Source organism: Triticum urartu, chromosome 4A (assembly GCF_056163025.1).
Source record: "Triticum urartu cultivar PI428250 chromosome 4A, HENAU_Tu73, whole genome shotgun sequence".
Classification (NCBI taxonomy): domain Eukaryota; kingdom Viridiplantae; phylum Streptophyta; class Magnoliopsida; order Poales; family Poaceae; genus Triticum; species Triticum urartu.
The window spans coordinates 414,851,582-414,865,592 of NC_141876.1; the positions used below are offsets into that span (position 1 = coordinate 414,851,582).

Sequence of the window (14,011 nt, forward strand, 5' to 3'; positions counted from 1 at the left end):
ATTTCCAACACTTGAGGTTGGCGATATCACTCTCCGAGCCCTCCACCATGATAATGGTGTCATCCGCATATTGGAGGAGGGATACACCGTTCCCCCCAACCAGATGTGGAACTATTCCCTTAATGTGGCCAGCCGCCTTGGCCCTTTCAAGGATGGCCGCCAGGGCATCTACCACCATGTTAAATAGGAACGGAGAGAAGGGGTCACCCTGACGAACCCCACAAAATGTGGGGGGAAAAGGGCCGATCTCCCCATTAATGTTAACCGCGGTGCGCCCCGAGGACGCCATCTGCATCACCCTAGTCAACCACCGGTCGTCGAAGCCCTTACGGAGAAGACATTCCCGAAGGAAGGTCCAACTGACCGTGTCGTAGGCCTTGTGGAAATCCAGTTTCAGGAAGACTGCCTTGAGGTGTTTGGAGTGCACCTCATGGAGCGCTTCATGGAACACCAAGACTCCATCAAGGATATAAAGGCTCTGAATAAAGGCTGACTGGTCCGGGTGGGTGATCCGGTCGGCGATAGGAGCCGCCCTAATGGCGTACCCCTTGGCAAGGATGCGGAAGATGACATTAATCACCGTAATCGGCCGAAATTGACGGATGTCGGACGCCCCAGCCACCTTGGGGATGAGCGTGATTACCCCGTAGTTCAGCCGGTTGAGGTCAATGGACCCAACAAAGAACTCGTCAAACAGGGCCATCACCTCCTATTTGATCACCTCCCAAAAGGTCTGGAAGAACTTGACTGGGAGTCCATCCGGCCCAGGGGCCGAAGATGGGTTCATGCCCTTTATTGCCTCCCATACTTCAGCCTCGGAGAACAGGGCCGTGAGGGCCGCGTTGTCCATAGGTGTAACGCAGCAGTGGGCAGGCCAAATGTCTTGCGCTAAGGCAAGACCTCCCCGAGGGGACGCAGAGAATAGTTCTCTGTAAAAGCCGTCTACATGGGTCCGGATCTTCTCCGGCCGCTGAAGAAGGGTCGCTCCGTCCCACAGGAGGGGGATGGAGTTACGGCGTCTGCGGCCATTAGCGATGGCCTGGAAGTAGGCCGTATTGGCGTCCCCCTTGAGGACCCAATTCTGCGTACCTCGTAATCGCCAGTATGCCTCCTCGTCGGTGTAGATGACCGTGAGCTGATCTTCCAGATCGTATCTAAGCATCCATTCGTCTGCCGACAGGCCGGCGGCGTCAGCCCTCAGGTCAAGGGCCTGAATGCCCTCAAGGAGGGTTTTCTTCCTCTCACGGATATCCCTACCCACATTGGCGCCCCATCCTTTCATAAATTGTCGTGACCGTTTGGCAGAGAAATGCCATGAATCAACGGCGGACAGGGCACGGTGGGGGGCATCCCGCGCCTCCCACCATCTGGCAGCCACCGCAGCAGTAAATCCAGGCTGGCGTAGCCAGAAGGTTTCGAAGCGGAAGGGGGTGGCAGGGGAGGGCGATCATTCTCCGAAGAGAGAAGAAGGGGGGCGTGGTCTAAGCCAATCCGCGTAATCGCCCGAAGCGACGCTAGGGGGCAACGAATGTCCCACTCAGGGGAGACCAAGACCCGATCGAGGACCGAGCGAGTCGGATCAACCTGGCGGTTAGTCCAAGTGAATCTCGCCCCGTCCTGATCGAGCTCGCGCAACCCCATGTCAGCAATGTAGTCATTGAACATTTGCATGCGAGGGAAATTCACTAAATTATTGCTCTTGCCTTCTTCCGTCCTGATGGGGTTGAAATCACCGCCCACTACCACCGGTAGCTGGGCGGAGGCTACCTTCCTACGGAGCTCCACGAGGAAGGCCTCAGATCGGCGGTGATCAGCAGGGCCATAAACCGCGATGATTTCCCATTTGAAATTGAGAGCCCGCTCAAACACCTCCATGCTAACGAAGAACTCTCCCCGGTTCATGCTTCCTACCTCGAAGGTGGCATCCTTCACGCCTAGGAGGATGCCACCTGAGTGGCCCGTACTCCCACTAGAAGGGAGCCAATGCCAAGCAAACAAGTCGGAGCTTAGATGCTCAAGTTCCGACAAGGAGAATTCAGTCCGCATCGTCTCTTGGATTGCCACAATGTCGATTCGCTCGGTTCGCATGTAGTCGATGAGTTGGCGGCGCTGACCAGCTTGGCCGAAACCGCGGATGTTCCAGAAGATGGTCCGCATCACGCATCCATCGGGGGGCTGCTTGACCCCAAGACACGTGAGACGCTCTGGGCGCGGAGGGCTACAGTACGCACGCGGGTGCGGCCCCGGATCTCACCCGGGGCGGCCGCCGCAAGAGGGCCGACGCTCGGAACAGCCCCGGTAGGGGTGGCCGAGGAGGAGGAGAGACGTGCGCGGGCCTCAGCCAGACAACCATCAAGGAGTTCCCGCGCACGTATCGCCTCGATCTGAACTAGAGGGGGGGCAACCTCCCCCCTGAACACTATGGCCGAGTCCGCTGCCACCTTAACGAGGCGGCCAAGCGGAATCGACTCCAACGCAGAGAAGAAACAGGTAGCAGAGGTGGTCGGAATGGACGGGGTACCTGACTCGAGGTTCCAGGAAGCGGCCCGGAGAGCAGCACGCGCAGGGATGGGCAGAGCCGGGCTGCCCGCCGGTCTGGCCGCCTCAATCCGAGCATTGCGTCGCGAGAAGGTCACTGGGGTCGAGGTCGACCGGCCCCTCCTGGAGTACGCCGCAGACCGAGGCGGGAGTGGAGGAGCGGCCACCGGGGTGACCACCACCGTCGACACCCCACCCAGGACGATGCACGAGGAGGTCGAGGAGCGGGTCGGCGAAGAGGTGGGCGCGGCCGGGACCAGAGCCATCGGCGCCGGGGTCCCCAGGTCCGCCCGAAGGTCAAGGAAAGACAGCGGACTAGCTGTGTCAGCTTTAATCGATTGGTCCATTGTACTGTATTAATCATCTCCAACTGACCATCTTTCAACCCCTTGTCAAGTTCTTGCACATTCTGCAGTTCTACTAGTCCGACCTCCACACAATTTAGATGGGTCATGGAATATTTTGCTGGTTGGCCCACACCGAAGGAATGATGAGGCACTAGGTTCCCTCGTGTCATTGGCACGAACTTTTGCAGGTAATCACACAATTTGATGGTCGTTCCTTTCTTACATCTGCAACTAAATTGATCGGCCTGTGTGCATTACACACTCTGAGGTACTACGAGTCTACGACGGTCAGTAAGGCTCAAATCCCCACCTACGAAGGTGAGTACCTACTGACGCCGCTCACACGGATTGTATGAGCAGTATAACACCCACAAGCTACGCAAGGCAGCAGTACTAACCATACGTAATACCTACTGATGCTCAATGTTTTTGATATAGCTCAATATTCACGCTAAATGGTGGGTGGACACAACTAGGTTGGACAAGCTAAGTGGTAAAGGTAGACATGTAACTCTCACCCATTAGACAGATACAACATGCATCACATTGAAAGAAAATTGACCCGCGAACAAGAATAACCCGATAAAACCAATAGATAAAACAGAAAAAACAAAAAAAAACAGCACAAAGTGAAAACCGGCCTGTGCATTGAAAACTTAGAGCATCTTCAGTCACGCCCACAACAAGCCCCTTCCCCCTTCCCATGCCATCTTTTGCCGCCGGCGTTCGAAAAATGGCCCAGCCGTGTCTCAAAAGCCCTTTTTCGCCGGTCTGGATCAAAACTGGCGCCGGCGGATTCAGAGCGAACACGGCGTGCTGGGGGGCACCTGGGAAAGCGTTTTTGATGCGAACGGGAATGGGCCCGCCGAGTCAGCGATACGCCGCTTCATCGTCCTCATCGTCTCGGTTCCCGCGGAAATCAATACCAAGGCTGCCGTGTTGCCGCGCCGGTGAGCCTCCATTGATGCCTCATGTGCGGCGCAGTGAAGGCGTCGCGACCCGCGTCCCGTCCGCTTCCGCCACGTGTCGCCTGGCATGCAGGCACCGCGACACGCGTCCCGCCCGCTCACCGCCCCGCCTCGGCTATAAAAGCGGACCTCCCGCCGGTGAACGCTACAGCAGCCACAACATGCCTTCTCTCGCCTCGTCTGCCCCCAGAAGCCACCTCTCCCCCTCTTCCCCTCACCGACTCCGCGACGGCGAACGGCTTCGGCTGACGCCATCTCCATGAGTACGAGGCGTGCCTCCTCTACGAGGCCGACTATCCGACGCCCCCAGACATGCGGGTGCCCGGTTTGTGGAAGTTGAGCGTCGGCGGCACGGCGGCATCCCGGTACCACCGGTGCCCACTAGGGCTGAACGGCGGGCCGAGATCGCCCGCATCCGCTCGTCACTAACGGAGGCGCAACGGAATGAGCCGAGGTACGCTGCCGACAGCCACACGCTATGGACGATGTACTTCGAGCGCCGCCGCGAAGATCAGATCGCCTCCATCAACGGCATCATCCCCCGCGGCCGCCTCAACGCCAACGGGCGGCGCGAGTGGTGGAGTGTGCCCGGCCGCACCCTCGAGGCCGTCCTCGACCACATTGAGACCGGCAACACGCCGCATCTCGATTACCCGCCGGGCCCGTCATTCTCTCGCCATTGTGGCAGCTCCTGGACGCCGCGGCGAATGGTGGCGGGGACCTCCTCATCGTCAGGCTCTGGCTCGCTCTCCTCCGGCTCGCCGGCGCTCCGCCCCGTCAAGCCGGAGCCGGAGGAGACGCCACTTCGGCGCCGCACCCGCAGCGGCGCCCTCGTCATCAACGAGGATGGCCGCCCCTCCTCCCCGCGTTCCCTCCGCCTTGTTCGGCCGAAGCCCGTGTCGGAGCTGCTCCCCATGAAGCCGGAGCACGCGGAGATGGCCGCCGCCGACGAGACTACCCTCAAGTGGGCGAAGGCGGACTACGTCCGTGAGCAGGTGCTCCGCCAGCGTCGGGCATACGCGGAGCTCCAGGCCCGGCGTCGCGGACGCGAGGAGGGCGGCGTCATCGTCCTCGACAGCGACGACGAGGACGAGCCCAGGCCGTCCAACCCCCCGCGCGTCGGCGACCCTGGGCAGGGGTGCAGTAGGGACGGCGTCGGCTCCAGCGAGGCGCAGGGCGGCGGCGATGACGGCGACGGCGACGGCGGCGACTACACCCGGTTCTACAGACTCCTCGGCATGTAGAAGACGGGGCGGCGGCCGCGGCGTAGCAGGGCTAGGGGTAGTTCTAGGCGTAGTTTGCCTTTTTTTCTCCGTTTTTATACAAATTTCAATGAAAATCGCCGAGTTTGTGCCGGCGTATCAGATCGCCGAGTTTGCACGATTTTAAGGGGTGCGCCGGGGGCGACCTGGGGCGGCGACTATGAACGCAATCGCCCCTACGTCGGAAGCAAACGTTGATTCGACCCCAGACGTCGTTTTTTTAGGTCCTGTGGGAGCGAACGGCTGGAGCTGCTCTTATAGAAGGTGCATTGAACAAAGGCGGTTTCTTTATCCCACGGTACAGAGAAAATCCCTAGCAAGAGAAGATCCCTAGCAACCTGCCGCCGACCCAACAAGAAACGAAGACGGCAAGGGAAACGCACGAAAACGGGGAAATCCTGTGAGCGCCAAATAGTCCTCAAGATATACAGGGACGTTTTTTTTCTTTCTTGTCCTTCCTTTTAAAAAAATAATCACAAATTTCGAAAATTTCCAATGTCTTTTAAACAAATTGTTCGTCTTCACCACAAAAATGTTCAAAATTCAAAATTTGAACAAAAACCCAATAAAATTCAATAATTATTCTCAGTTTTGAAATTTTCCCTTTTTATAAAAAGGGAAAATTCTAAAAAATATTTGCAAATTTGAAAAGTGTTCACATTCTTCAAAGAAAGTTGGAGACTTTGAAACAATTGTTCATGTTTCCAAACCAAGTTTTTAATTTTTAATATGTTTGTGATTTCAAAAAATGTTCAAAATTTTCAAACCTAATTGCATTTTCAACAAAAGGTTCACACTTGTTTACCTTTTTCAAAAATATTTGGATTTTTTTAAAATTATTTGTAGTATCTTATTTTGTTATTTTTCCAATAAGTATATGGAATTTCAGAAAATGTTGCAACTTAGAAAATCAGGTATAAAATTTGAAATTCTGAATATTTTTTTGAAAACAGGTATATTTTTTAAAACACTAGCACTTATTTTACGCTTTGAATAATATTCAAAAACACGGACAATTTTTGATATTTCAAACAAATTTGAAAACATGAACACTTTTTAATTTTACGAACATTTTTTGAAATTTTGAATAATTTTTTGGCAATGCCGATCAATTTTTCAAAAATGGGAACCATATTTGCAAAATATAAAACATGATAAATAAGTACCCTAAAAAAATGTCACGCCATGTGCATCCTTGATGGGCCGGTCCAGTCGGTTGTTGCCTACGACAGGTCGACTATTTGACCCAGTTAGCAAGGACCTCCCACGAAAACGCGTATGTGTGCACCAGTGGACCGCCTCCCCCCCCCCCCCCCCCCCCCCCCCCCACCCATGTAACAAGCATCCTACGGTTTTAAAAGTTAGACAAGACATAACTAAATATCATCTAGATGAAAATTAGCAAATCTATTATAAGAATGGTCTTTTTAATCCAAACAAAAAATGCACAAACGTATGACAACATAAAACTAACTAAAACTGTTTTTTCTTAAATTTCTCCTAAATCCCGATCTAACTTAAATTCTTCTAATCCAAACAACCACCGAGGTGTCCAAATGCAATTCAATCTTTTGTTTGATACGTCGGTACCTTAACCATACTACTGATCATAAAGCTGCCTCATACTATAATATTTATTAATGCAAACATTGCACGCAGACAAAGAGGCATCATATATAACTTGTTTAATTAATATGAAACATGAGAGATTTTCCACACAATAATCATGCTATTTATTACTCCCTTCGTTTCATAATTCATGTTGACAAAAATTATGAAACAAATGGAGCAACTGGCTTTTTTTATATATCTTTAAAAAATAGGATTAGTGGGATCGTATCTCTAGTCGTATAAAAGACTTTGTTGGTGTTGATGGTGTGTCTATCATCCGTCATTTCCGACCATCAGATCTACATTCAATGATTGTGAGGTAAGCTGTGACATTTTTGTAACAAGACCCCACTTCTCTGCTTCAATTTATAGAAAACCCTTAGTATTTTGAAAGCAACTACATCCCTGCCTCACATAAAAAAACAAGGAATATATTTTGAGTGTAACCTAATACGAGTATATTTTTAGTGTATTGTTTTACTTTGGATCCATTGCAACGCACGGACACATTGCTAGTAATAAAACAATTTTAAATGATAAGTGCCGCATGTGTGGCATGAAGCACTCCGGCCCTGATGTTTTCTACAAGTAAAATTATCGTTCGAAAAGAAAATGTAAACCTAAAAGATCTTGAAACTTGTCAGCCGAAAAAAAAGTTGCCATGCTTGACAATTAAGTTGCCGTCCTCACGTCACTAAACTTGCCATAAAAAACCTTGGAGTTTGTATGTGTTTGTACCACCCGTGTGATATTTATCATGATCCAAAGCAAAAGAGAGTAGCTTGATTCCAAACATATACGAGCATAAATGAAAGGTGATGCTGCCATGACGGCGGGAGAAGATCTCGAACAACAAAGGCAAAAAACAAGTAAACGAAAATATGTACTAAGCTCTCGTATCAACATGACATTACCATCTCCAGTACAAGTCGATCGAAAATCGAAGAAACATGAAGCATGACTGTAGACAGCAAATTCACACATATGCAAGTGATGGATTGGATGGCATGCCGAACCGTCGCCCGCCACGAGGTGACCGATCTCCGATCCTACCAGTAGTCTGGGCCGTAAAGCAGGCCGGCGCCTCCCGTTTGGTCATACATGCTCTGGAACGGCGGAGGCATGGCTCCGGCGCCGGCCGCGTAGTCCGCCGTGGACGGCATCGCCGGCGGCAAAGCCCGGGCGCCCGCAGCGGCCGTAGCCCCGGCCGTCGGGGAGGCGCGCCCGTACGAGGAGTAGGAGGAGGAGGACGAGGAGGAGTAGTAGGACGGGACGCCCGGGAGGTCGTGGTCGGCCACGTTGGAGTCGCGGCCCGTGAGCTCCTGCACGATGGCGCGGAACTCCTCGGCGCTGGCGGTGAGCATCATGGGGCTGGAGATGTAGACGACCTTGATCCCCTTGCCGCCGCCCTTGCCCTTCCCGCCGCCCTTGCCGTGGTGGTGCACCGGCGGCTTGGAGATGCCGTTGTGCTGCCCGTGGTGCACGCTCAGCTTGTCCATCCCAACAATCTCGATCGAACACGTACAGCAGCAGCAGCAGCAGCAATGAGACGAAGCCAAGGAGAGCGCGCGATGAAGCTGAAGCGGACTGAGCGATCAACCAGCTGAGCCAAGTTGGTTAAGCTAAGCTGCTTTGGGATGAGGAGGTGATGGGGGGTTTTGTTGGCGGGGCGTTTATATAGGGTTGCGCGGCCGCAAGATTACAAGGTCCGGTCAGGGAGACGATCTTTGTTTCAAGATATCGCCATTGCGCTTCTGTGGCTGTGGATTGGCCCCCGCAGGTTCCCGGAATCCGCCGGATAATAATTTTGTTGCGGGCTCCGGCCGGGCCGAATTGTGGCACATGGGGCTTTGATTGAGGTCATAGGGCGTGACGGTTTCGTGCGCATCGTACCGTTGCCTGGGAAAGTTGGTGAGTGGGTTGATTGGACGACCGGCGCGGGATGATTTTGAGAGCGAGAGGTGAAGGTTCCTGGAAAAGCAGGGCGCTGGAGTTACATGGACGTGGACGTCTGGTTACTTTTGTGTGCGTGACCGTTTGTTCACTTGTGCATAGGCTTGTAGCACTAGTGTATCTGAAAGGGGGTGTATTAGCCTTTCAGTTCAAACCATGCAACATCTCGGCGGTCTTCCTGTTCCAGTCCACGTACGGCTCCACGGAGAAAATCTGTTTGGCGCCGTGGCGATCGGCATTGATCGAGATGTCTCTTCGTTTCTCTGTGTGTACCACATGCACGTGCATCCGTAGTGTGAATTTTCCCGTGGCAGGAAAGTGCCTGCTTCCAGACCATGGGGATACACGTCTGAATTTTCTCACTGCCAGTTTTAATTGATCGATATAAGGTTGTTTCAGAATGGGGCTAGTAACGAAGTACTAATTGGTAGGGGAATGCTTCTGCACCTCACCCTACATCTCGCGCATATATATCCCCGTCAGACTGATGTTATAGCTACCAAATTCGAACTCAGTCTAATTTCAAGAGGCGCCACTAGTTAATTAGATGGAGCAATACGGTTTGGGTTCGAAAAACATAGATAATCAGTCAGTTTCTCATGCTCAACCCACCTAACCTGCCTGTTGTGGAAAGAATCCAAGTAGTAGTATATATTCCAACTAAAAAATGTCAGAGTCCTTGTCGATTTTGGTTAATTAATTATTTTCCCGGTCCAAGATTTTGTGGCCGTGTACTCCCTCCGTTCCAAATTACTCGTCGCAGAAATGGATGTATCTAGAACTAAAATACATCTAGATACATCCATACCTGTGACAAGTAATTTGGAACGGAGGGAGTAGCACTTATAGGATCTATGATGGGACGCCACGATCGTTGGCATTCACCGGCTGGGCCGGCGCGTGCTTCTTCTATCAGCTGAACGAGCAGGATGCGTGGTCAAAGCTCAAGCTCGCCGACCTTGCACTTCCAAGTTCCAACGGAGAACATGATACGTGTCTGGATGATTGCTTGTGGAAGACGTACAAGTACAACAATGCACGCTTCTACTCGTATCCATCGAACGAACTCGCGTGTCAGTGAGACAGTGACTCGCCGGATCGGTTAGTTTTTTCACTTGAAGTTGAACACCCGGGCTTACGTACGTGTTGCGCAATCGATGACGCCTGAGTGTTCCCGTCATTTGGTAAGGCGACCAGAGAGTGATCAGCACCGGGGCGGGGTGAATTGGAGGAAGGCTCGGGAAGAAGACGGCCGTTAAATACTCCTAGATCGCAATGGCGCGACACGGACGCCAAGGCCTAAGGGAACTACGGAGATGGACGGGGGAGAAAGAATAACCACCAGCCATTTTGGTCGGAACAGTGTGATCTTGGTCGATACGGTAGGAAGGACATGCTGAGGCGACGTCCAGGACCAGTCCGGGCGAAGTTTCCTCGCGGCAGCGATGTCACCGAAATTCCACTCTTAGTCAAGGTGCGCCGAAGGTCCCTGTCGCCCGATCGCCATCGAGGTATCCAGGAAGGCAGCGCCCCATGCACATGCATCCTTGTTTCTGACCCTCAAAAAAAAATGTATCCTTGTTTCTCTGAATGTGTACACCTGTATCCTTTTTGTGCAAGTGTGAGGTCGCTGATTTGGAGCCATGCATCTTGGCGTCCGGATATCATTTGCTTCACTATTGGGGTGTCTTGCCCATTTTTCTCTCTATTCCAGTTACCAGATTCATTGTTGAAGTTCTGGGATACGCAGGAGGGTCGATCGTGGACCACGTGCCAAGCTTAACGTGGAGAAGTAGACCAAAGGCCCCGACCAGTTATTAATCGAGGGTCAAATATATCCCCTCAATCAGCTGCATCGTTAGGACATGACGTGGCGTTTTAAAGTTTGTTTGATAATATGGAGTCAACTCGTTGCACGTCGCTCGGTCAAGTAGATAGTGTAGTCAGAGAGTGATTTCAACTAGTTAGTTTATTTAACCACTTTTCCCTGGAAAAAGTGTACATCGGCCGATTACGTAATCCCTTTGTAACACGAGAATTTCACAGGAAGAACGTTTCCCGCAGAAGGTTATAAAATCCTTGCACTGATTCCAGTCACCAATGTCTTTGCTGTAAAATACAAAAAATTCCACGACTATGTAGGCTGATTGATGTTTTGGCCCTTGATTAACAAACTCATCGGGGCCTTACCAACGTAACTGAAAGAACTCGGTCTCTGAAAGTTGTTCCCTGGATTGATAGCTTCAAACAATACTGGCATATTGACAAGTGCAGCTTGGTCAGATTACTTCTTGATTAACATCACGTTTACAGATGAACACAACCGCACCTACTAGTTAAGTATGTAGCTAGTGTCACCTAGTGAGGTTTGATCATGTCACTGATTACAGCAGCGAACGCACGGCAATCATGTCAACCAGCTTGATCAATTAACAATGCATGCATCCGGACGTTGCCTGGCTAGCTGGACCAGGTCTGTCGCGTTGAGCCTCTCCAATTTGTTAACAAATAGGTCAACCATGGTTGCGTTGGAGAGCTAACTTTTTGATCCCCTAGAAGCAATGCGTTTCCACAACCAACACGTAAAAATAGTTGCATATATTCATCGCTCAGCTCATCGGTACCTTGAAGAGAAAGAAAGGGGGGTAAACTCCAGAGACCCAGCTCCGCAGCGTGTTTTTCTTGGAATCGGAAGGAACCGAGTAATAAACAGTAGTAAACAATGCGTTTCCGCAAAGGACCTTGAGCCACAGATCAGTACGCGCACAAGCTAAGACAAAGAAATCAAAGAGGCTAGCTAGACTCTAGAGCACATCCTTTTTGTCAATCTGATGAAGCGCGAAACGGTGCCAGATCCGGCTTGGTGGCACGTACTCCTACTACGGAGGAGTAGTACTTAGCAGCGCGGCAAACCCGGTCCCTGCTCCATGGTTGGTCAAGAACTGTTCAAAGTTTCGGACCGACGGAAAATGTCTCCCCTGACCAGATTTTCGTCAACTGCCTACGACTCAAGCAATGGAAGCAGCATAGGAGTACTTCATTATTGGTCCTCCGCCCTATCTCTCTATTATCTCGCTATTTTATATACTCCAAGAAGGGGAAATTAGTTATGTGGTCACCCTTGGTACGTCTAGTTAACTATGCTAGCTTTCCAGCTCAAAAATGAAAAACTAAGCTAGCTTTGGAAGACGGCATAAACTAGAACCTAACCTAATCCATCACCGTCATATCCGAAAGAGTCCTGGAAACTAGATGGTTTGTTTAATATGCCTGACCTTCTAGAGGCTGCGGGATTTGATGACCTCGTGTGCAACTAATTTGGTGTTCATGTCACACTCAAAAGAAAAAGTTGATGTTCATTTCGGCGGTAAACTAATTGATGTTCCTGTCTTGGAACTTTGTAACCACAGGAAACTGAACATTTTATTTTATAGTGTAAAAAACGCCCTTATATTATGAGGCGAAGGAACTAGTACCAAAGGTATAGCTTTTAGGCGGTGGATCCTATTTGACACTTACGGTTTTAGTTTTTCTTTCTTTTTCTTTTTATGTTTTCCTTTTCCCTTTTCTCTTTTTTGTTTTTTGTTTTTCTTTTCTCTTCTTCCGGGTAGATGAACTGTTTGCAAATATGTGAATGTTTTCTTCAAATAGAAGAAGTCTTTTTGAAATTTTATGGACTTTTTCAAATTTGCTGAACTTATTTTCAAAATTGATGAACTTTTGTTTTCAATTTCGTGAAATTTTTTCAAATCTATGTTTTTTTCAATTTTGATGAACTTTTTTCAAAACCGACGAACTTTTTTCAAATTTGATGATTTTTTTCAAAATCAATGAACTTTTTATGATTATTAAACTTTTGATCAAATCGGTGAACTTTTTCAAAATCGATGAACCTTTTTCAAACTTGTAATTTTTTTTGAAATTTCATGAAATTTATACTAAATTTGTGAAAAATTTCAAATTCTTGAATTTTCTCAAATATACATTTTATTTATTTATTTGTGTTTTCATTTTCAAATACTGTTGACCAATTTTTTCCCTTGAAATGATGATCAAATTGTTAATTGTAGCTTATGTCCTCCTCAAGTATTGTTTCAGAGGATATATTTTATCGATGATATTCGTTCAAAATTAACAATTTAGTTCACTAGCTTTTTTACTTTTGATTCTGGTTGTTTTTTCTTTGCCATCTACTTTAGAATCCAGCTTGAAAACAGTTCGTGAAAACAGTAACGAATCGAGACCTGGCTTTAACGAAGGAAAAAATGATTCGCTAAAACGCTTCCAAAACCAGTCGTAAGTTGGGCCAAAGTAGAAGTAGCCCACAAGTCCTTGCTGCAGGCACAGCTTCTCCTAATCGGCATCGAAGGGGAGCAACTAGTTAACGAACGCTTCTTCGGGAGCCTCGCAACAATCAGCGTCATTTGGCGCGCTTCCAGCCATTCGCCACGTGTCGCGCAATGGACGCTCCTTCTGGATTTTGTTTTTTTTTTTATTTTTTCACACGCGTTTTCGACTTTTTAAACAGGTTTTTTCGACGTTTTGGTTTTTCCCGGTCTTCCTTAACTTTTCGAAAAAAAAATCGATTATTTTTTTTGTGCGGAAAAAACACGTTTTGTTTTTTTTTCGCGAAAGTCACGGTTTTTTTCCATGAGAGGAACGGTTGTGCTTTAGCGAGAGTCACGGCCGTGCCTTTCGGCAACGGAAAAAAATACATGTTTTCTGTTTTTTTTCACGAGAGTCACGGTTTTGCTTCTGCGAGAGGCACGGTTGTGCTTTCGCGAGAGTCACGGCCGTGCCTCTCGGAGAAAAAAAAATGTGTTTTCTGTTTTTTCCTTCCACGAGAGTCACGGTTTTGTTTCCACGAGAGGCACGGGTGTGATTTCGCGAGAGGCACGGGCGTGCCTCTTTCGGAAAGAAAAAAAACATATTCCCGGTTTGGTTTTTCACCCGATTTTTTCCGTGAAAAAAAGTTCGTCAAAACCTATCAACATGGGATCTAGTTTTGAAAATCTCGACGCGAGGAATCCAATGATGAAAACGGTTCGAGATTTGGACACACGGTTTAAAAGATAAAACATTTTGAATAAACGGATCTACTAAAAAAGAAAAAAACTCTCAGGTTGCGACAAGTGGCGCGCTGCATGTGCGCCACTTGTCACGGCTTGAAAAAGTAAAGTGTTTTTTGCAACGAGTACTTCTTAAATAATGATTTCGAGGAGCTCCGTTTTTTCTTGAGGGGTGGTTTTGCATTTTACGTGCGGGGTGTGTCCAAATTTGAGGTCATGGGTTAATTCAAGCCTGTTATCTGGCACAAGGTATCCAGGCCAGC

General features: G+C 49.3%; 2 protein-coding genes across 2 annotated transcripts; one reads left to right on the top strand and one right to left on the bottom strand.

The window, feature by feature from the left end:
* Nucleotides 1-4,267: 4,267 nt before the first annotated feature.
* LOC147976021 (uncharacterized) lies at nt 4,268-5,773 on the top strand. The gene has a single exon (XM_087519712.1). The coding sequence runs from the start codon at nt 4,339-4,341 to the stop codon at nt 5,095-5,097; it is 759 nt and encodes a 252-aa protein (XP_087375838.1). The 5' UTR covers nt 4,268-4,338; the 3' UTR covers nt 5,098-5,773.
* A 1,816-nt stretch (nt 5,774-7,589) lies between these two features.
* On the bottom strand, nt 7,590-8,391 carry LOC125553894 (uncharacterized). Its single transcript, XM_048717545.2, has one exon. The coding sequence runs from the start codon at nt 8,223-8,225 to the stop codon at nt 7,776-7,778; it is 450 nt and encodes a 149-aa protein (XP_048573502.1). The 5' UTR covers nt 8,226-8,391; the 3' UTR covers nt 7,590-7,775.
* Nucleotides 8,392-14,011: the final 5,620 nt, after the last annotated feature.